Source organism: Mobula hypostoma, chromosome 22, assembly GCF_963921235.1.
Source record: "Mobula hypostoma chromosome 22, sMobHyp1.1, whole genome shotgun sequence".
Classification (NCBI taxonomy): domain Eukaryota; kingdom Metazoa; phylum Chordata; class Chondrichthyes; order Myliobatiformes; family Myliobatidae; genus Mobula; species Mobula hypostoma.
Genome location: NC_086118.1, coordinates 4,841,007 through 4,863,128, shown reverse-complemented (window position 1 = coordinate 4,863,128; position 22,122 = coordinate 4,841,007). Strand labels below are relative to the sequence as shown.

At 42.7% G+C, this 22,122-nt stretch overlaps 1 protein-coding gene across 1 annotated transcript in view; it reads right to left on the bottom strand.

The window, feature by feature from the left end:
- The window catches only part of srp68 (signal recognition particle 68), a 70,901-nt gene that overhangs the window by 36,287 nt on the left and 12,492 nt on the right, over window positions 1-22,122 (bottom strand). The window contains exons 6-8 of the mRNA XM_063030923.1: window positions 18,316-18,425; window positions 14,745-14,815; window positions 14,316-14,456 (exon numbers count right to left, since the gene is read on the bottom strand). Coding sequence (XP_062886993.1) covers window positions 14,316-14,456; window positions 14,745-14,815; window positions 18,316-18,425 — 322 coding nt within the window. The remainder of the gene's footprint in view (window positions 1-14,315; window positions 14,457-14,744; window positions 14,816-18,315; window positions 18,426-22,122) is intronic.

Below are 22,122 nucleotides of genomic sequence, written 5' to 3'. Positions count from 1 at the left end.
GAAACTACAAAAGTCCTGGCAAAAGCACAAAATAAGATATCTAGAGAATTCTTAGAAGCTTGGTTCTCAATGGAAGACTTTATTAACAAGCATATTGAACTGAATGCAGTTTACTAACCTACGCGCCTGGGGATCGGGACCGAGGTGTGAGCCACAGACACTAGAGGAACCAACACTCATAATGACCACTAACCAGGGAGAGGGACCAGTGAGACTAGTGACTAGCACGACAGCCATCCAATCAGAACAGTGAGTCAGACCAATATAAACATGGGCACTCGGCAGAAACAACACCTCATTGTGCACTGATAATGTCACCTCGCCTGGAAATGAAATGTTTGTGACCTAAATTCCAGGGTCAGCAAGAACCCTACAAACAACGATATCTTGTATGGTAAGATGGACTCTTGTCCACCAACTACCTCATTATGATCTTGCACTTTTAATGTGTGCCTGCACTTTGCTTTTTTGTAGCTTTTGCTCCTTATTCCATATTGTTCTTGCGTTATCTTACCTTGCTCTAGCTCAATGCATTGTGTAATGATTTCTTCTGTATAAACAATATGCAAGACAAGCCTTTCATTACATCTTATTACACATGACAATAATAAACCAATACTGCTGTACTGAATTGGTGGACTGGTTAGTATTCAAGGACTCAGCAGCTAACCTCGATGAGTATGCCTCAGCTGTCACGGACTTTATCTGGAAATGCACAGAGGACTGTGTGTCTCGCAAGATGATCCGGGTATTCCCTAACCGGAAACCTTGGATGAATTATGACGTCAAGTCCCTTTTAAAGGTTAGAGCTGCGGCTTTTAGGTCTGGGGACACCAGTCACTACACCGAATCCAGGCATGAACTCGGAAAGCCATTAAGGACACCAAGAGGCAATATCGAGCCAAGTTGGAAGCCCAGGCTAACCAAAAGGATGCCAGTAGACTATGGGAGGGTCTAAATGAGATCACTGGGCACAAAGAAAAAGCTGGGAATATCAATAACCGTGGCGCTTCTCTTCCTAACGAACTTAACGTATTCTACGCAAGATTCGAACAGAAGAGGAGTGTCCCGCTCCCTCCGGATGAACCGGACCTGGTGGCATCGAGGTTCATCGTCACTGAGGAGGACGTTACAAGGGCCTTCCTGAAGATAAATCCAATGAAGGCGACGGGCCCAGATGGTGTCCCAGGATGGGTTGTCCGAGCCTGTGCAAGCAAGCTAGCTGGAGTGTTTGCTGACATCTTCAACTGCTCCTTGCTTCACTCTAAGATCCCCTCGTGTTTTAAGAAGGCAATGATAATCCCGGTGCCGAAGAAGAGCAAGGTGGCATGCCTGAATGACTATCAACCTGTGGCTCTGACATCAATTGCTATGAAATGCTTCGAGAGACTGGTTATGGCACACATCAACCACAGCCTACCGGTGAACCTCGACGCTTTGCAATTCGCCTACCGGAGCAACAGGTCAACGGCAGATGCCATCTCTCTGGCCCTACATTCCTCCTTAGAACACCTGGGGAATAAAGACGCATACGTAAGGCTCCTTTTCATTGACTACAGCTCTGCCTTTAATACCGTCATTCCAAATAAACTGATTCCTAAGCTCCGGAACCTGGGCCTTTGCACTCAGATCTGCAGCTGGATCTTCAACTTCCTCACAGATAGGACCCAGGCTGTAAAAATAGGGGACAAGCTCTCCTCTACAATCACTCTGAGCACCGGTGCTCCACAAGGCTGTGTACTCAGCCCCCTGCTGTACTTACTGTACACCCATGATTGTGTAGCCAAGTTTCCATCAAACTCAATATGTAAGTTTGCTGATGACACAACAATTGTAGGCCGTATCTCGGGTAATGATGAGTTTGAGTACAGAGAGGAAATTAAAATCCTGGTGGCATGGTGTGAAGACAATAACCTATCCCTCAACGTCAGCAAGACGAAGGAATTGATTGTTGACTTCAGAAGGAGTAGTGAACCGCACAACCCAATTTACATCGGTGGTGCGCAAGTGGAACAGGTCAAAAGCTTTAAGTTCCTCGGGGTCAATATCACAAATGACCTGACTTAGTCCAACCAAGCAGAGTTCACTGCCAAGAAAGCCCACCAGCACCTTTACATCTTGAGAAAACTAAAGAAATTTGGCCTGTCCCCTAAAACCCTCACTAATTGTTATAGATGCACCGTAGAAAGCATTCTTCTAGGGTGCATCACAACCTGGTATAGAAGTTGTCCTGTCCAGGACCTAAAGAAGCAGCAGAAGATCGTGAACACGGCGCAGCACATCACACAAACCAATCTTCCGTCCGTGGACTCACTTTACACCGCACGCTGTTGGAGCAGTGCTGCCAGGATAATCAAGGACATGATCCACCCAGCCAACAGACTTTTCACCCCTCTTCCCTCTGGGAGAAGGCTCAGGAGCTTGAAGACTCGTACGGCCAGATTTGGGAACAGCTTCTTTCCAACTGTGATAAGACTGCTAAACGGATCCTGACCCAGATCTGGGCCGTACCCTCCAAATATCCGGACCTGCCTCTCGGTTTTTTTGCACTACCATACTTCCCATTTTTCCATTTTCTACTTATGAATTACAATTTAAACTTTTAATATTTACTAATTTAACTATTTTTAATATTTATAATATTTAATATTTGTAATCCAGGGAGTGTGAAGCGTAGAATCAAATATCGCTGTGATGATTGTACATTCTAGTACCAATTGTTTGGCGACAATAAAGTATAAAGTACCTACAGGGTTATGTGGGCATAACAATCAAAAATGCCACTACCTTTCCAACTAAAATTCTAACAGGTGCAACCTCACAGAACATAAAATGGTTACTGAGCATCTTGCATTAGCGAATTGATACATGAAAAACATTTGTGATCTCTTGTATTACATTAATATAAGCTTCCTCCTCTTCTCATCTTCACCACCGCCCCCCCCCCACCCTTTCAGGCCACTAGCAAGGACATGATGCATAATATACTTTATTTAATAATCTGTTAAACAGCAGCCAAGGACTTCATCTTTCATATACTCTGTAAAATTGTTCACTATACGATTCCTTCAAACTTATGAGTGCCCAACCCAAAGACGATATGCTGGGTTTGCAAATGAATGTTGTAAAGCCTGTTGTACCGGCTAAAAACTTGCCAGAAGGGTGTTAGCCTTTCCAGCTCATCTTAGACTCACTCAGTACGATGTTTACCCCACCACTCCTTATCTGTACCACATTCCACCCCCTTCATCCACACCCCTATTGATTAACAATACACAATAATCAAATTATTTTATTATTTTACATATACATTTGAAAAGGAAAACTACCATTTAATCACAAAACTGTACATCGTAGGAAACAACCAAACTGAACAATCATTCTTCATAAAAGTTGCTGGTGAATACAGCAGGCCAGGCAGCATCTCTAGGAAGAAGCACAGTTGACGTTTCGGGCCGAGACCCTTTGTCAGGTCTCAGCTCAAAACGTCGACTGTACCTCTTCTTAGAGATGCTGCCTGGCCTGCTGCGTTCACCAGCAACTTTTATGTGTGTTGCTTGAAATTCCAGCATCCGCAGATTTCTTTGTGTTTGCATTTTATCATTCTTCATGTTTTTTCAAAAACAATTGCCTTGGCCATTGGATAAGGATAAGTTTGTTTTAAGTATTTTACAACACTACAAGAGCTGAAGAAAGTAGGAGTTGGGAGGGGTATATGATTTACAACAGCCTATCATTCGACAAAGTCAAATTATTTAATAAACAGAACCTGGAACTGAAACTACAGCAACTTCTTCCGATAGAAGTAGTGAATTCTCCAGAAATAGTGAGTAAACCACACTTCCATACACCACTGATGCATAAAATTAATTTCAATCTTACACTGTACAGGTATGGTTTTGAGGCTTGGACTTTCAATGTCCACTCTGGCTGACTACTGCTCTGCAATAATAATGTGAAAATATATGCAAGTGAGCTTACTTTTCTAAGTTAAAGAAATTAGAAAACACTGAAGCGAATGGACAAAAGAATCAATGTGGCTTAAGAGAGAAACAGAACTGCTTCAATTTAACAACATAAATAGACAAATCGAATCCGGGATCTAATTTTGTTCAATTTTATTTAATTCTGAAGCACAAACCCATTTAACTGGTGAAGGGAACAGAGACTAAGAACGAATAAATAGGCCTCACTTGAAGCAAAGATGCCTGACAGTATACAGAGGTCAGGCATTAGAGAGGGCAGCATTCTGAATCAATCTTTCAAAAAAAAAATCTTGTCTATGTGATATTGCTATTCACATACTTGTTCCCATCTAGTCCATAAATCAAATAGTTAACCTTAAAATCAGCTCTAAAATCACATACCTCAGCTATGAATATATTCAATGACTACAACTTCACAGCCCCAAATACCAGACATTTGCAATCCTATACAGTGTAAACAAATTCTCAACTCAACCCAAAATATCTGATCTTGCCTTATGTCTTTAATTCTGGTTTCTCCAGGCACATTTTTAAAAAGTTGTTTTAAATACCTATGAACAATTTAAATGGTTATCCATCATTTGAGCCAAAAGCCTTTCACAGTAAATGGGACTTGAAAAACCTACTATTCTTCTTAAACTATAAATCCTAGTATCATGTCAGGCAAAATTACCCCATTTCTTAAACTTTTTTGACAGTACAGTAGCTTTATACCTACTAACTTTCAGAATCTGGGCAACTTTGGAAATATCACTAACACGTGCACGTTCTCCACAATCACCTCCTTTGGAACACTAGGTTGAAAATTAACTCCATTAAAATGGATGAAACAGGAAAACCAGTCTAAATCTGGCATAAAAGTCACAAAGCAACTTCTCAGTAAAGCTGGATGAAAACATGTAATTCATTTCCCCACGTCCTACCTCATTACTCACTTCTGAGTGTTAGTAAATAGACCTAAAGCCACTTTATCATATCCCTTTAATATTAAGGATCGCTTGGTAAAAATCATTTAAAAACACTCCAAGATCCACCAGACTATTACCAAATAAGACCGGTGAGCCACACGGGGAAAGGAGTACAGTACCTCAATAAATCTAGTTTATCTATACTCCTTAAATTTAATGAAGTCAAGTTGTTTACCTTGTCTATAAATTAGTGAGAGTCTACAAAGTTTACTTTCAGCTGGAAATAATTCAAAACACTAGCTTTATTGCAAAAAACAAATAATACTGCAGCACAAGGAGGAGCTCCTGACAAGCCATACCCCAGCAATTCAAAATATGCAAATAAAAAAAATCTCATGCAGCTTGGATGTGTGTAGGCTGGGGTCAGGATTAAAAATTAAAAAGTCTTGCATCATCAACCACGGAGGCATTCTTCGAATACAAGATATGTCATAGTACCGACTGAAAAACAGCAAAGTTCACCATTTTGTTACCTAGCACTGTGAGAAGTGATTAGATTTCTAAAACATTAACAACAGCCATGACAGATTATCCAGGCTCTGACCCATTCATAGACTTTGCACTATGTAACCAAAATGAGGCTTGCTTACAGTCATTGCAACACGACTGTTTAAAGACAGTGGTATGAACTATTCAATTCAGAATAAACATTCAGATTGCAGTTTACAAACTGTTGCTACAATTGCCACTTGGAGATATGCAAACGCTCCACGCCTTTGACTGTAATGAGCCACTGGAACCCTCCCAAGAAAGGATTGGTCCTAGATACTTAAATGTAAGAGTAATCATTTCAAAACGAGGGATGTTGCTACCTATTGTGGTAATTATCGATGTTGATGTCATAATGTCTGATTGTTGTGGTTTTATTGGCTATTTAAGATCAGGTCATAGAGTAAATAACAGCCCTGGAAACAGGCCCTTCAGCCCAATGGGCCCGTGCCAACCACAGCACCCTCACTGTTTCTTCCAGTTGCCTTTACTTGGCTGTAACCTTCCAAGCCTCTCCCTTCACGTACCCAATTGTCCCCAACTTGCACATTTCCTCTGGCAGCTGATTCCAGCTACTTACTACCACCTCTGTAAAGAAGTTACTTTTGAACGTCTCAGCTCGTCTTGTATCTGTGCCCTCTGGTTCTGGACTCATCAACCCTGGGAAAAAGGATATGATGTCCACCTTATCCATAACCCTCATGATTTTTATAAACTTCTATGAGATCTCTCCACATTCTCCTGTGCTCCATGGAATAGATCCAGCATGGCCAACTTCTCCCAATAACCTGGGCATTGGAGACCAACAAGTATCCTCGTAAATCTCTTCCGCACACTCTCCAGCTTTTTAATAACTTTCCGTTAATAAGGTGACCAAAACTGTAACTATACCCTAAAGTGCAGCCTCACCAACAGCTTACATAATGGCAAAATAATGTCCCTATACCCAAACTCAGTGCCCAGACTGATGAAAGCCAATATGCTGAATGCTTTCTTCACCACCACTTTCAGCAAACTGTGCACTTGTCTCCCGGGTTCCTCTGTTCCCCAATAGTCGACAGTGCCCTACCATTCAACGTATATGTCCTTTACTGATACGTCCTCATGTCACACTTATTTAAGTTGAAATCCATATTCCTTTACAAATATTGCTACAGAAATCTATGTTGAGAACCATCTGGCTTCAATTGTTAAGTGTCTTGTACAATCTCCATTGGTCTTTAGTACTTCACAGCTGATGTAGGTTAAGAACCAGAAACTGGAAATATTTTTTTGCTGTCTTCCATCGAGTGTTTATTTTAGTAGGGGTTGGATGGTTAATGACTCAATGGCCTGCACCCATGACTCCAAACATCACAAAGTACATTTAGAACCTTAACCTGTCCTAACTCCCACTGGATATCTTGGGATAATGCTGATGGCACAGATTTAAAGCATGATAAACTGGTGTAGCAAAAGGATGGATCAACAAATATGTTGCTGCTTTCATTATAGAACCAGCAACAGTTTGGAGAGCTTTTGAATGATGAATGTTGTTTAGATAACACATTTCACATCCCCAAGACACAGGTTCACAGTCAGTTATATTTGAAGTGTGGTCAGGGATGGAACGTACATTATTTAGCTTATGGGGTGAGGTAATAAGCTTTTTAACTCACCTAAGTAAAGTCAATAAACCATTCAACAAAACTGTACAGCTCCAAAAAATTAAAAATAGTAACTGGGAATGAATTTAATTTGAGATGGTAGTCACTAGAAGCCACAAATAAGCCAAGTTTGGGTCTTCCATTCTCATGAGGCAGGTGCAGCGTGGATTCAGCAAAGGCAGGTCCTATTTGACAAACTTGATGGAGTTCTTTGAGGATATAACAAGCACAGTGGATAGAGGGGAACAGATGAACAATATTTACTTGGATTTCCAGAAGGCATTCGATAAGGTGCTGCATAAAAGACATCCAAAAAATAAGGAAGCATAGAGTTGGGGTGATGTATTAGCATGGATAGAGGATTGGTTAACTGATAGAAAGCAGAGAGTTGGAGTACACGAGTGTTACTCAGGTTGGCAATCAGTGGCAATCGGTGTGCTATAGGGCTCAGTGCTGGGCCCGTAACTGTTCACGATATACATTAACGATCTAGAAGAGGGGACCGAGTGTAGTGTGTCTAAGTTTGCTGATGATACTAAATTAAGTGGAAAAGCAAACTGTACAGAAGATATGGAATGTCTGCAGACAGATATAGATTGGTTAAGTGAGTGGGCAGGGGTCTGGCAGATGGAGTACAATGTTGGTAAATGCAAGGTCATCCACTTTGGAAGGAAAAATGAAACAGCAGATTATTATTTGAATGGTAAAAGATTGCAGCATGCTGCTGTGCAGAGGGACTGGGAGTGCTTGTACATGAATCACAAAAGGTTGGTTTGCAGGTGCAGCAGGCTGTCAAGAAGGCAAATGGAACGTTGGCCTTCATTGCTAGAGGGATTGAATTTAAGAGCAAGGAGGTTATGCTGCAACTGTACAGGGTACTGGTGAGGCCATACCTGGAGTACTGCGCTCAGTTCTGGTCTCCTTATTTGGGGAAGGATATACTGGCTTTGGAGGTGGTGCAGAGGAGGTTCACCAGGTTGATTCCAGAGATGAGGGGGTTAGACTACGAGGAGAGATTGAGTCGCCTCGGACTGTACTCACTGGAATTCAGAAGAATGAGAGGAGATCTTATAGAAACATATAAAATTATGAAAGGGATAGACAAGATAGAGGCAAGAAAGCTGTTTCCACTGGTAGTTGAGACTAGAACTAGGGGACATAGCCGCAAGATTCAGGGGAGTAGATTTAGGACGGAGATGAGGAAGAACTGCTTTTCCTAGAGTGGTGAATCTGTGAAATTCTCTGCCCAATGAAGCAGTGGAGGATACCCCAGTCAATATATTTAAGACAAGGTTGGATAGATTTTTGCATAGTAGGGTTATGGGGAAAAGGCAAGTAGGTGGAGATGAGCCCATGGCCATATCAGCCATAATCTTATTGAATGGTGGAGCAGGCTCAACGGGCCAGATGGCCTACTCCTGTGTACATACATCTATTGATGCTTCTGGACACATCTCAGTGATGTTCCTGGAATCATCGGGTGTTTCGGGTCTTTCAACATCATACAACCTCCTCCAGGTGACCCAGCCGGGGCTGATCAGACCCCAGCTTGTGTCCAGATGGCTAGCTACTTATGACTCCATGGCTCCCCTCTTTTGAGCCACAGCCATCTTGAGGCCCTCTCTGCCGCATCGGTGATACTGCGGATGGCTCTCCTCCTCCTCTCTCCCTCAATGCCCAAAATGCTGAAGGCCCTAACTAAAGAACGGGCTATGAATCCCCTACAACCAACTTCCACTGGGAGACACCTCGCTCTCCATCCAGCCTGCTGACAGTTGCTGACCAGTCCTGCGTACTTGGAGAGCTTCCTTTCAAAGGCCTCCTCCAAGCTATCTTCCCATGGGACTGTCAGCTCCAGCAGCACCACTTGCTTAGTAGACTCAGACACTGGGACAATGTCTGGTCGCAGGGTGGTGGCTGCGATATGGTTGGGGAACTTCAGCTGCCCGTCTTATGTCATGAAATCATTCAAAGCCAAGTGTGTTACTGCTCACCTGGCTTTCTTTTATTCCATATGGTTTATGGCTATCAATCTTGGTCATTTAGGATTTCTGAGCTCAAAAATTCCTTTAAATACTTCTTGTTTTCATGCACCAAGAGAGCGTAACAGAACAAAAGCCAAGATTCACCATCTGGAGGAGCAAGTGCGACCACACAAAATAACAAAAAAAAACATTTTCCTTTTAATTTTGAAACCATCATTCCTCTGTCCTTTTCAACTGCTACAGCATTGTGAAGTAGATAGACACCATGGTCAAACAACATTCACCCGTCAATCCCTTCCAGGCTAGAGGGCATCTTTTCACTATTTCAGGACAACTCCAAAACTAGTATAATGTTGGAATCCTATTGGTGGCAAAGCGCTCAGTAACACATCTGGACAACAAGACACCAGTACAGGATGAGTACCCTGTATCTGAAAATCCAAAATCCGAAAACCTCCTCAATCTTTTTCAGCACTGACATCACATCACAACGGGAAAATTCCACAAGGCGCTGGGAAGGTTTTCAGGCGATGCACACTCTCTGAACACGTCAGTTTTGAGAAGTGATCTTACATATGTAATGAACAGAAGTTAATGAAAAACAGGAACACACTGCATAAAGCGAAAATGCTGTCTTGAAAGAGTGGATTCGTCAGCGTTGAGTGAACATATGCCGCTTAATGGTGAGCTGATCATGAAACAAGCCAAGATCTGTCACGACGAACTGAAAATTGAAGGCAATTGTGAATGTTCAACAGGCTGGCTGCAGAAATTTAAGAAATGGCATGGCATGAAATTTTTAGAGTTTAAATTTTATTTTTAAAAGATAAAGTGACTCTAGATCACAAACCTGCAGAGAAATTCATTGGCATTTGCTAAGATCAGTGCTGATGAAAATCGAACACTAGAATGAATTGTTTTTACATTACATACAATTTTAAAAAATTAAAATACAAATACAGAGTACTCTAACTTTTTAATCAAAACACAGCCTCATAGGTGGAGACTGAATGCCTGCTGTTGTTTGTTGTTTAACAGCTGATTCAATGCTTTTGTTATCCTGCACACATTATATTTTTTATTATATTAATGGTACGTAATAATTTTTACCGCGATGAATAAGTGTATGGCAAAGACTACTTACTGGTTGCGCATCAATTCAGTCGGAAATGATGGCAATCTCAAGCTATCTCATTATATGTCCAAAATCTGAAACACTTCCAGCCCCAAGCATTTTAGATCAGGGGTACTCAACCTGTGTCATCAATGAGCTTATGAAGGATGCACATCCGCACAACCAAACTGCCTACTGCTTGTTGCAAGCCCTTCATTGTATGCTCCAACATTAAATGTCACCTGTTTCTCTTTCCACACATGCAACCTGACCGCCCCAATGCTTCCACATTTCCTGTCGTTGCTTCAGATTTAAAATGTCTGCTTTTATTTTTATATATTATTATGTCGATTCTGTCACATATCTGTACTGTACTCGGGACAGAGATCAAGCCTGCATCTACTGTTCACATCTAACTCCATTGAAAAGATGATGGCAGCCTTCCAACTTCTAATTTTGACTGTAATCTATTAAATATGTTTTACCATGTAGAGCAGGGGTCCCCAACCTTTTTTGCACTGCGGACCGGTTTAATATTGACAATATTCTTGCGGACCATCTGACTGGCGGGGGGGGGGGTGTTCAAGTAAGGTTAAACTCACTTCAACATGTCTTTTACAGTTAGGGATGCCAACTTTCTCACTCCCAAATAAGGGACAAAAGTAGCAGTCAAATCCTGACGAAGGGTCCTGGCCTGAAATGTAGACAGTACCTCTTCCTATAGATGCTGCCTGGCCTGCTGCATTCACCAGCATTTTTTGTGTGTGTTGACAGGACTCTTGCGTTTACCCCAAGAAAGACTACCATGACCATGAAGCCTTGCACGGGCACCTGTGTGTGCATGTGTGACATTCGCATATGTGACGTGCGCATGTGCGTACGTGCCGATTTCTTTCCCCCCAAAAATCTGTTTTGGCTTAATCTTACCGACTACACTGTACATACATTATTTCTACTTTATATAGGCTGTGTATTTATCATATCATTATATGTTAGAGTTATTTTAGGTTTTATGTGTTATTTGGTATGACTTGGTAGGTTATTTTTTGGGTCTGGGAACGCTCAAAAATTTTTCCCAGATAAATTAATGGTAATTGCTTCTTCATTTTACGCCATTTCAGCACGAAAGGTTTCATAGGAACGCTCTACCTTGGCGGGGGGGGGGGGAAATACAGGACAAGGGCGGTCCCGTTGGGACAAACCAATTTAGGCCAATATACGGGAGGTCCCGGCAAATACAGGACAGTTGGCAACCCTATGTTCAAGTTCAACAGTGCGTGACAGGGAATGAGGAAAGGTGCAGCTGACTCATATCGTTTCCTCGCGGCCCGGTAGCACATGCTTTGCTAGGCTGGTAGGAGTAGCTGGTAGCCATGCTTTGCTTTGTTGGGGACCACTGATGTAGAGAGAAAAGTAATGTACATTTTAACTCGCTCATTTCTATTTACAGACTTCAGAAGTCCAAACTTAGTATTCCTACAAATATACTCATGTCTACAGTCTACCCTAAAGTTGATTATGTATCTAATCAGCCAGCTCTACTTGGAACCTATGAAATCTAACCTTCCAGAGCAGTCTATCTCGTGGAACCTTAGCAAAGGCCTTACTGAAGTCCACATAAAACACATTTAACGCCCTTCCAACCTCGTCAACTAATCAAGACAACTATATCAAGTTCAGTAATACACAATCTTCTATGCACAAAATCATGCTGACTATCCCTAACCAATGCACCTTTCTATATGAACATTCATCTTATCCTTCAGAATCTTTTCTAGTAACTTGCCTACCAGAGATGTTAGACAACTAGTGTACAGTTCCCAGGTTTTTCTTTGCTACCCTCTTAAATAAAGGCACAACATTCATTACCTTCTCGTCTGCAGGCACCTCACCCATGGCTAATGATGATACAAATATTTCAGCCAATGTTCCTGCAATTCCTTCTCTGGTCTCCCAGTGTACATACTCTGGAGATTTGTCCACCTTCATAGCTTTTAAATCATCCAGTCCCTCTTTCACCATAATGTGAACTATCCCAAGACCTCCCCAGCATTTTTCCCCAGTTCCTTAAGCCTTCATGTCTTTCTCCAGTGAAAACAGGGGAGAAATATTAATTAAGAATTGTGCTCATCTCCTACAGTTCCACACAATTGTGTTCCCTTTCGTCTTTGGGGGACCCTAATGTCTTCACCTTACTCTTTTCCCCTTAATATAATTATAAAATCTCTTTGCATTTTGGCTAATTTTCTCTGCAAAGTTATCTCATGCCCCTGTTTTGCCCTCCCGATCTCCTTCTTCAGTACACTCCTGCATCCCCTATACTCAAGTGATCCCAGCTGCCTGCACCTGACCCATGCCTCCTTTATCCTGGCTAGGGCCTCGATATCTCATCATCCAGAGTTCTCAACTCCTACCAGCCTAGCCATTCACCTTAACAAGAACATGAAGACTTTAAGTTCTTACCATCTCACCTTTAAAAGCACCCCACTTGCCGGTGGTCTCTTTGCCTGTAAATAATTCACTCCAATCAAACTTTGCAAGCTCCTGTCTCAAACAAGAGAAAACCTGCAGATGCTGGAATTCAGAGTAAAACACAAAAAATGCTGGAGGAACTCAGCGGGCCAGGCAGTATCCTGGCCTGCTGAATTCCTACAGCTGTCTCATATTGTCAAAATTTACTGATTTAAAATATGAGAACTTGAACCTGTGGACTAGTTCTTCACTGGTGCTCCCCCAGTCTCCTGTCTCACACTATTACCCAAGAGAAGGGGAGAAGACAAACCGTAACCTCATACAGTCTGCTATATTTTGCACAAAGAAACTTTCCTGAACACATCTAAATTCCACTCCATATAAGCCTTTGATAGTATGACAGTCCTGAACAATATTAGGAAAGTTAAAATCCCCAACGATAAGAACCCTATTATTCTTATCTCTCTCCACAATCTCCCTGCATATTTGTTTTTCAAATTCCTGCTGACCACGTGGGGATCCCAACAATGTGATTATTCCCTTCTTATTTCCCAGCCCCACTCAAAAAGCCTCACTGGATAATCCTTTAATTTCATATCTGACTACTTCTGTGATGCTGCCCTTTAATCAAAATCAACTCCTCTTCTTTTTCCTTCACCCCTGTCCTGCCAAATGTACCTGTACCCCGAAATATTTAGTTGCTAGTCCTGTTCCTCCCTTAGACATGTGTCTGTGATGACTATATGTCCCAAAGCCAAGTCTTGCCTGTCAGACCTCTTACAGTGAAATAAATAATTTTAGATCCAGTTTGCCAAAATGTCTCAGATCTCCCTTGCCCTAACCTTCCTTGCCCATCTTGTGGGACCTTGTCAAAAGCCTTATTGAAGTCCATATAAACCACATCTACAGCTCAGTCTTTATCAATTTTCAAAGTCACACCTCAAAAAAAAAACTCAAGAGCTGAGACACAAATCCATGCTGACTCTTCACAATCAGCCCCTGCCTTTCCAAGTGAATGCAAATCACGTCTGTCAGAATCAACAACCTCCCTACCATTAATGTAAGGTTCACCAGTCTGTAGTTTCCAGGCTTATCCTTAACTCACTTCTTGAACAAGGGGACATTAGCTATTCACATAAAAGTTGCTGGTGAACGCAGCAAGCCAGGCAGCATCTCTAGGACGAGGTACAGTCGACGTTTCAGGCCGAAACGTTGACTGCACCTCGTCCTAGAGATGCTGCCTGGCCTGCTGTGTTCACCAGCAACTTTTATGTGTGTTGCTTGAATTTCCAGCATCTGCAGAATTCCTGTTGTTTGACATTAGCTATTCTACAGCTTTCTTCTGAAAACCCAGGGTACAATGTCAAATACTGGAGGGCATTGGCAAGAAGGGAAAGTTTAATGGAGTGTGTGGGGCAAGATATTTATTAAAGAATCAGTGCCTGGAATGCACTGCTGAGGTAGCAGTGGAAGCAGATATGATAATTGTGCTAAAGAGGCTTTTAGATAGACATGAATATGCAGGGAATGGAGGGATATGGATCATGTACACGCAGAAGGGATTAGTGTAATTTGGCATCACGCTTGACACACATCATGAACTAAAGGCTCTCTTCCTATGCTGTACTGTTTCATGTTCTGTTGAAAAGCCATACCTGTGCGATTGCAGCTTCATTATCTGCTAGCCCAAGGAGGAAGATGCGCACTTTATCGATCTTCACGGGGATGACCCGCCCTCTCCATTCTACTTCACTCATAGTGGCAGCGTGCTTCGCCCTGGTCTGCGTGAGCAGAGTCTTTGGAAGTTGCAGAAGTCAGAGTTAACTTCCAATTCAGTCAGATAGAAGTATCTTTATTATACCAATAGATCTTAACATTTTTACTTGGGTTAGAAGTTTGTAGCAAACAATAAATCATTCCAGACCAACATTGAACAAAATACAAATTTAATATAAAATAATGAACACCTCAAAAAACCTATTAGAAAGCACATAAACAATCAATCTGGAGAGCTGGAGTTTGACATCCAATTAAATCTGACTCAGTCACTCAATTGCAAAGCAAATTGAAGTGCAATTACTTACATCTAACAGCCCTCCACTCTCCCCTGATTTCATTCGCATTTGGATCAACTCCTTTATTGCTGTCTGGTCACCTGGCAACAAACAGAATAGAATGTTTAATGGGTTTTCAATAATACAGACTTTACAAGGACAATGAATTAAACCCTGGCAACTAATTACTTCTAAACAAGCATCTTGACTGTTCTACGTAGATACCAATTTGAGTACAGCAAATAGCTCAATGAGTATGGAAGCACTTATCAATGCAATCCCAGACTTCAAGCAGTATCATTCATGTATTGTTAGTTTCAGGAGCATTAACAATAGGATTAAGCCTTATAGTCTTCTCCACCATACAATAAAATTATGGCTGATCTGACGGCTCAGGTTCATTTCCCTATCCAATCTCTACATTTACTTCAATGAAACATCTCAAATGCACCCACCACACTAATTTTGCCAATTTGATTTATCAATCCCAAACAATTGATTGTCTTCCCCCAACATTACTGTGACCTTTGCTTGAGGCATCTCTAATTTTCTCATTTATTATCTGTCAAAAACAAAATAGTAAAATTGCAAGATTAGTTATGTATGCACCTTAACAGGTAAGGTGGGCACGTGGCCAAGTGGTTAAGGCATTTGTCTAGTTACCTCAAGGTTGCTAGTTCGAGCCTCAACTGTGGCAGCGTGTTTGTGCCCTTGAGCAAGGCACTTAATCACACATTGCTCTAGTCTGTGAGAGGACTGGCACCCCACACAGACTTCCAATCTGCACCTGTGTACGGGGTCTTTCCTTTTGTTAAATTTAAAATGGCTTCTTTTGTTATGTTATACTGAGGAATGCTAGAAAGTCTCTAACTAGACAGTTGCTTGGGTTAATACAGACAGCAGAGTGCTATTAACCAATGGGTAGTCATGTATCGTTTTGTTTTCGGATGATAATGCTGTATCATATGACTGTGGCGGGGTTTTTGGCGGGGAGTTGGACGAGAGACGGGGAGGACGGTGGATGGGGTTTTTGGGGGGAGTCGGAGGAGAGACGGGGAGGACGGCGGACGGTGTTTTTGACGGGGAGTCGGAGGAGAGACCGGAGAACAGACCGGGGGGGGTGGGGGGGGGAACCGGAGGACAGACGGGGGGGGGGGAACCGGAGGACAGATAGGGGGAGGGGGGGAACCGGAGGACAGACGGGGGGGGGGGGAACCGGAGGACAGACGGGGGGGGGGGAACCGGAGGACAGACGGGGAGGACGGCGGACAAGGGTTTTTGATGGAGAGTCGGAGAAGAGATGGGGAGGACGGCGGACAGGGGTTTTTGATGGGGATTCGGAGGAGAGACGGGGAGGACGGTGGATGGGGTTTTGCTGGGGGGTCGGAGGAGAGGTGGGGGTGGGTCAGAGAGGAGGCGGGGAGGACGGGGAGGACGGTGGATGGGGTTTTGCCAGGGGGGTCGGGGGGGAGAGACGGGGAGGACGGCGGAGAGACGGGGAGGACGGCGGACGTGCGGAGAGGCTCCAGTCGATCACTCCGGGTGGACCCGAGCCGTGAGTCGACAGGATCCGGGTGGTCGTCAGGAATCGATTGAGCTCCAACGGTTGCGTGCGAAGAACTTGGACTTTGATAAGTCTTGGCGCCTTTTTTTTTCATTACTTTCCTCCCTGTATCAAATTTATATTAATGTCATAGAATTAGTAATATCTATAAAGTGTACTTGGTAAAACGTACTGGGTGTGCTGGCTGATGATTGATGTTTGGTATTGATTCGGGCGGCGACCGACTCTGTGGGAAACGTTGTGGCAGGTGCTGTGTGGGATTTCCCCTAGACATATACGAGCCAATATAACTGAAATCTGCACCTGTAAGGCATGAAAATGCCCGACACAGGCCTCTCATGGTCTGAGTTGACGTTCCCCTCCCCTTAGCAATGATTCATACACACACGTGAATTTTCAATATCTGATTCATGTTTGATGAGAGCTCATCTTTACAATGTCATTGCCACAGATCATCTATCCTTCAGGAACGTACTGTTTCTTTGAAAGAGGAGATTTGGTATGCTACCAAAGATTCTTAAATTTCTACGACAAAGAACATCAGTTGGCAGTGACAACTTTGAAAATTCTCCAAGATGGCACCGGTGACCAACGATAACATCTTGCAGACAGCTTACAAGCCTGCTGGATGCTCTTCTTCATCTGAACTGCGACTGATTTCAGCCTGTGATTTCCCTTCACACAATGTATTTTTGAGCCGATAAACTACCTGGCGTTTCTTCGATCTCTGGGGGATCCAGCGTGAATGAGATTCTGTGTCAATTCCTGATGGTGGCACGTGAGCCCGTAGCCATCTCCATTGCTCCATGCCTATTGAAGTGTCAAGCACGCGAGAAGGAAACAAGTGCATGCTCAGCCTGTGTTTCATCGGTCTCTCTCGTTGCTACTGGTGGGCGGAAGGTACAAGATTTTTGAGTACCACGCCACCAGGCTCGGGAGCAACCATCGGACTTTTGGATGGGCTTACCTCAGAGCTGGGTGCACTCCATACTTGTGGACTCACCTCAAGCACTCTGCAGTTCATGTTCTGTGTGCTTCTGGTCAACTTTTTGGAACTGTTTGCGCAGTTTGATTGGGGCTTTTCAGCACTGAGTTTGACTCTGACCATTGGCACAGTGCTGAGGATCCACTTCTGGGAACACTGCAGTTAATGTTATTTGTTTACTTTTTTTATTGTTTGCATGATTTGGTCTTTTTACACATTGGGTATTTGATTGGTTTGTTGTGTGGGGTTTTTCTTTGAACGGGTTCTGGGTGTGTTTCTTTGTTTTGTGGCTGTCTGCAAGAAAACGAATCTCAATGTTGTATAGTGTATACGGTCGGCTCTCTGTATCCGCGGGTTCCACATCCACGGATTGGGATCGAAAAAAACCCCGGAAGTTCTCTCTCCAGCACTCGTCGTTTGTGCATTGTTCACCTCACGTCTCGCTCGTTCGCTACTTGTGTTGTGAGCGAGAGGAAGGAGTTTAAGGCTAGTAAGGGATGGCTGGGGCTGGCTAGCGATGTAAAGCACTACAGCCTCAAGATCACTGGAGAATCAGCATCAGCGTTCCCAGAAGAGCTACGATGGTTGCGTCTGTACTGAACATGTAGAGACTTTTTTTTCTCTTGTCATTATTCCCTAAACAATACAGTATAACAACTATTTACATAGCATTTACATTGTATTAAGTATTATAAATAATCTAGAGATGATTTAAAGTATTCGGGAGGATGTGCATAGGTTATATGCAAATATGACGCCTTTTTATATACGGGACTTGAGCACCCACGGGAGGTCCCAGAACCAAACCCCCGCGGATATGGAGGGCCGACCGTACATAGTTTGATAATAAATGTACTTTGAACTTTCCACTTAGGCGAGGTAAAAGAGAGCTGCTCTGTAGATCCACTGATATATATCTAAGCACTAGTACCAATCATTACCAGTGGTTTCTCTTCAAAAGCATTTAAAGATTTTTAGGAACTTATGTATCTGGCTGAACACCTCGAACGGCGCTGGCTTTGAAAGACATTTGAAAGCACTTATGATCTTACCTATATTATAATCACAGTAACGGATATTGGGTGAAATCTCCTCCACCCGTTGACGGTATAGCACCGCCTGCTCATCTGTGAATGCACTAGCTAGCTTCTCATAGATTGTCCTGTTGAAATGAAATGAAAATTAGTATCCAAATCTACTCTTATAGGCACGTTCCAACAACCAGAAATACAGATAAACTTACAAGTGTTTAAACTTGTCCCTTGTAAATGGCAGTTGAGGAAATACAGATAATCCTTATGGCTAGAACAAGAACTTGGACTTGTACAACAATTTTAATGCAATGGAACACAGCACATAAACAAATATCAACTAGATTAACATTGGCACAGGTGCACAAATACATGACTGCAAAGAAACAATTACAACTTCAGGATAATCCAAGCCCATGCTTTAAAGTGAGTGTCAAGGTTGGTTGTTACAGGGCTCAAAGTAGTAGACAAATTGAGAGGCAGACAGATCTATGAAGGGAATTCCAGGGCTTAGGCACATCAAATAGCTAGGTGAAGGTGGTGGAGACCCACACCCCAACAGGAAATACCGTTGGGATAATATACCCATATGCACTGAGGCACTGATAACTGCTCTTCCCCCAGTGTAGCTCCTGAGCATTTGACATCATGCACATACCTAGCAGAAGCCTGAGGATTTAATTTCAGCACAATTCCCAAACTCCCTCATACTCTGGACTGCAGCAAGATAGAAATTCAGAAAAGGGCTTGACAAAGGAAGAAGGAACTAGCAAGGCTTTTAACCCTTTCAGCATGTTCTATTTTTCAATGTAATACTGAAATTCAAGAAAGTGAATTTGTTGAATGCCCTTGAGATGGCTTTTTAGAACAGTTTGTCGTTGAGCCTATGAGGGAATCAACTATGTTGGATTGGGTGATATGTAATGAAGCGGAAGCAATGAGGGAGTTTAAGGTAAAGGAACCCTTAGGGGACACTGATCACAGTATGATTGCGTTCAACTTGAAATTAGATAGGGAGAAAGTAAAGTCTGACATAGCAGTATTTCAATGGAGTAAGGGAAATTGCAGTTGTATGAGAGAAAAGTTGGCCAAAGTAAATTGGAAGGAGATGTTGGCAGGGATGACAGCTGAGCAGCAATGGCTGAGTTTCTGGAAAAAATGAAGAAGGTGCAAGATAGATTTCAGTTCTGGTCACCTCACTACAGGAAAGATGTGGATGCCATAGAGAGAATACAGAGGAGATTTACAAGGATGTTGCTTTGATTGGAGGGTGTACCTTATGAGAATAGATTGAGTGCACTTGGTCTTTTCTTCTTGGATCAACAGAGGATGAGAGGTGACCTGATAGAGGTGTATAAGATGATGAGGGGCATTGATCATGTGGCAAGCCAGAGGCTTTTTCCCAGGGCTGAAATGGCTAACATGAGAAGCACAGTTTTAAGATGCTTCAAAATATGTACCAAGGGGATATCAGGGGAAATTTTTCACTCAGAGTGGTGGGTGCATAAACTGGACTGCACTGCCGCCGGCGGCAGTGGAGGAAGCAGGTATAATAGGGTCTATTAAGAGCCTCTTAGATAGGTACATGGAGTTTAGCAAAATAAAGAATAAATGCGCTAGGGAAATTCTAGGCAGTTTCTAGAGTAAGTTACATAATCAGCACAACATTGTGGGCCGAAGGGCCTGTAATGTGCAGCAAATTTCTACGTTCCATCTATTCCAAAAACAAAAAAATACTCAAATGGCAAAATAGTACAACGGCGGCTGACAAGGAAAGTCAAAGCTAATATAAAAGCAAAAGGGGGGCATACAGCAAAGCAAAAATTAGCGGGAAGTTCGAGAATTTAGAAGCTTGTAAAAACCCAACTAAAATAATCATTAGAAGGGAAAAGATGAAATATGGAAGCGAGCTAGCAAACAATATCAGGATGGATAGAAAAGGTTTTTCAAGTATAGTCACAGTCATACTTTATTGATCCAGGGGGAAATTGGTTTTCGTTACAGTTGCACCATAAATAATTAAATAGTAATAAAACCATAAATAGTTAAATAGTAATATGTAAATTATGCCAGGAAATAAGTCCAGGACCAGCCTATTGGCTCAGGGTGTCTGACCCCCCAAGGGAGGAGTTGTAAAGTTTGTTGGTCACAGGTAGGAAAGACTTCCTATGACGCTCTGTGTTGCATCTCGGTGGAATGAGTCTCTGGCTGAATATACTCCTGTGCCCAACCAGTACATTATGTAGTGGATGGGAGACATTTGTCCAAGATGGCATGCAACTTAGATAGCATCCTGTATGTAAAAAATTAAAGAGAAACGAGTGTGGATATAGGACCGCTACAAAATGAGGCCAAAGAAATAACAGGGACAAGGAGATGGCTGATGAACTAAATGAGTATTTTGGATTAGTTTTCACTGTGGAAGACACTAGCAGTGTGCCAGGTGTTGAAGGGTGTGAGGGAAGAGAAGTGAGTGCAGTTACCGTTACAAAGGAGAAGCAGTTCAAAAAGCTGAAAGACCTAAGAGTGCATAAATCACCTGGACCAGATGAATTGCACCCTAGGGTTCTGAAAGAGGTAGCAGTAAAGATTGTGGAGGCATTAGTAATGATCTTTTAAGAATCATTACTGGTTCCGGAGGACTGAAAAATTGTAAATGTCACTCCACTCTTTCAGAAAGGAGGGAAGCAGCAGAAAGGCAATTATAGACCAGTTCTCCTGACCTCAGTGGTTGGGAAAATGTTGGATTCAATTATTAAAGATGAGGTTATGGAGTACTTGGTGACACAGCACAAGATAGGACAAAGTCAGCATAGTTTCCTTGAGGGAAAATCTTGCCTGATGAACCTGTTAGAATTCTTTGAGATTACAAATAGGATAGATAAAGGGGATGCAGTGGATGTTGTATATTTGGATTTTGAGAAGGCCAATGATAAGGTGGCCACACATGAGGTTGCTTACCAAGTTAACACAGAACATAGAAATTTACTACACATTACAGGTCCTTTGGCCCACAATGTTGTGCTGACCACATAACCTAGTCTAGAGACTGCCTAGAAAGTCCCTTGTGCGTAGCCCTCTATTTTTCTAAGCTCTATGTACCTAAGAGGCTCTTAAAAGACCCTACCATATCTGCTTCCACCGCCACCGCCGGCAGTGCATTCCATGCACTCACTACTCTGTATGGAAAAACTTACCCCTGACATCCCCTTGGTACCTATTTCAAGCCCCTTCATGTTAGCCTTTTCAGCCCTGGGAAAAAGCCTCTGGCTATCCACACAATCAATGCCCCTCATCATCTTATACACCTCTATCAGGTCACCCCTCATTCTCCGTCGATCCAAGGAGAAAAGGCCAAGTACACTCAACCTATTTTCATAAGGTACGCCCTCCAATCCAGGCAACATCCTTGTAAATCTCCTCCGCACTCCCTCTATAGTATCCACATCCTTCCTGTAGTGAGGTGACTAGAACTGAACACAGTGCTCCAAGTGGGGTCTGACCAAGCTTTTATACAGTATAGCTGTAGCTGTAACATTATCTCATGGCTCTTGAACTCAATACCATGGCTGATGAATGCCAACACACCATACACCTTCTTAACAACATTGCACAGCAGCTTTGAGTGTCCTATCGCCATGGACCCTAAGATCTCTCAGATCCTCCACACTGCCAAGAGCCTTACCATTTATATCATATTCTAGTTTCAAATTGGACCTACCAAAATGAACCTCTTCACACTTACTTGGGTTGAAGTCCATCTGCCACTTCTCGGCCCTGTCCTGCTGTAACCTCTGACAACCCTCCAGATTATCCACAACAACCCCC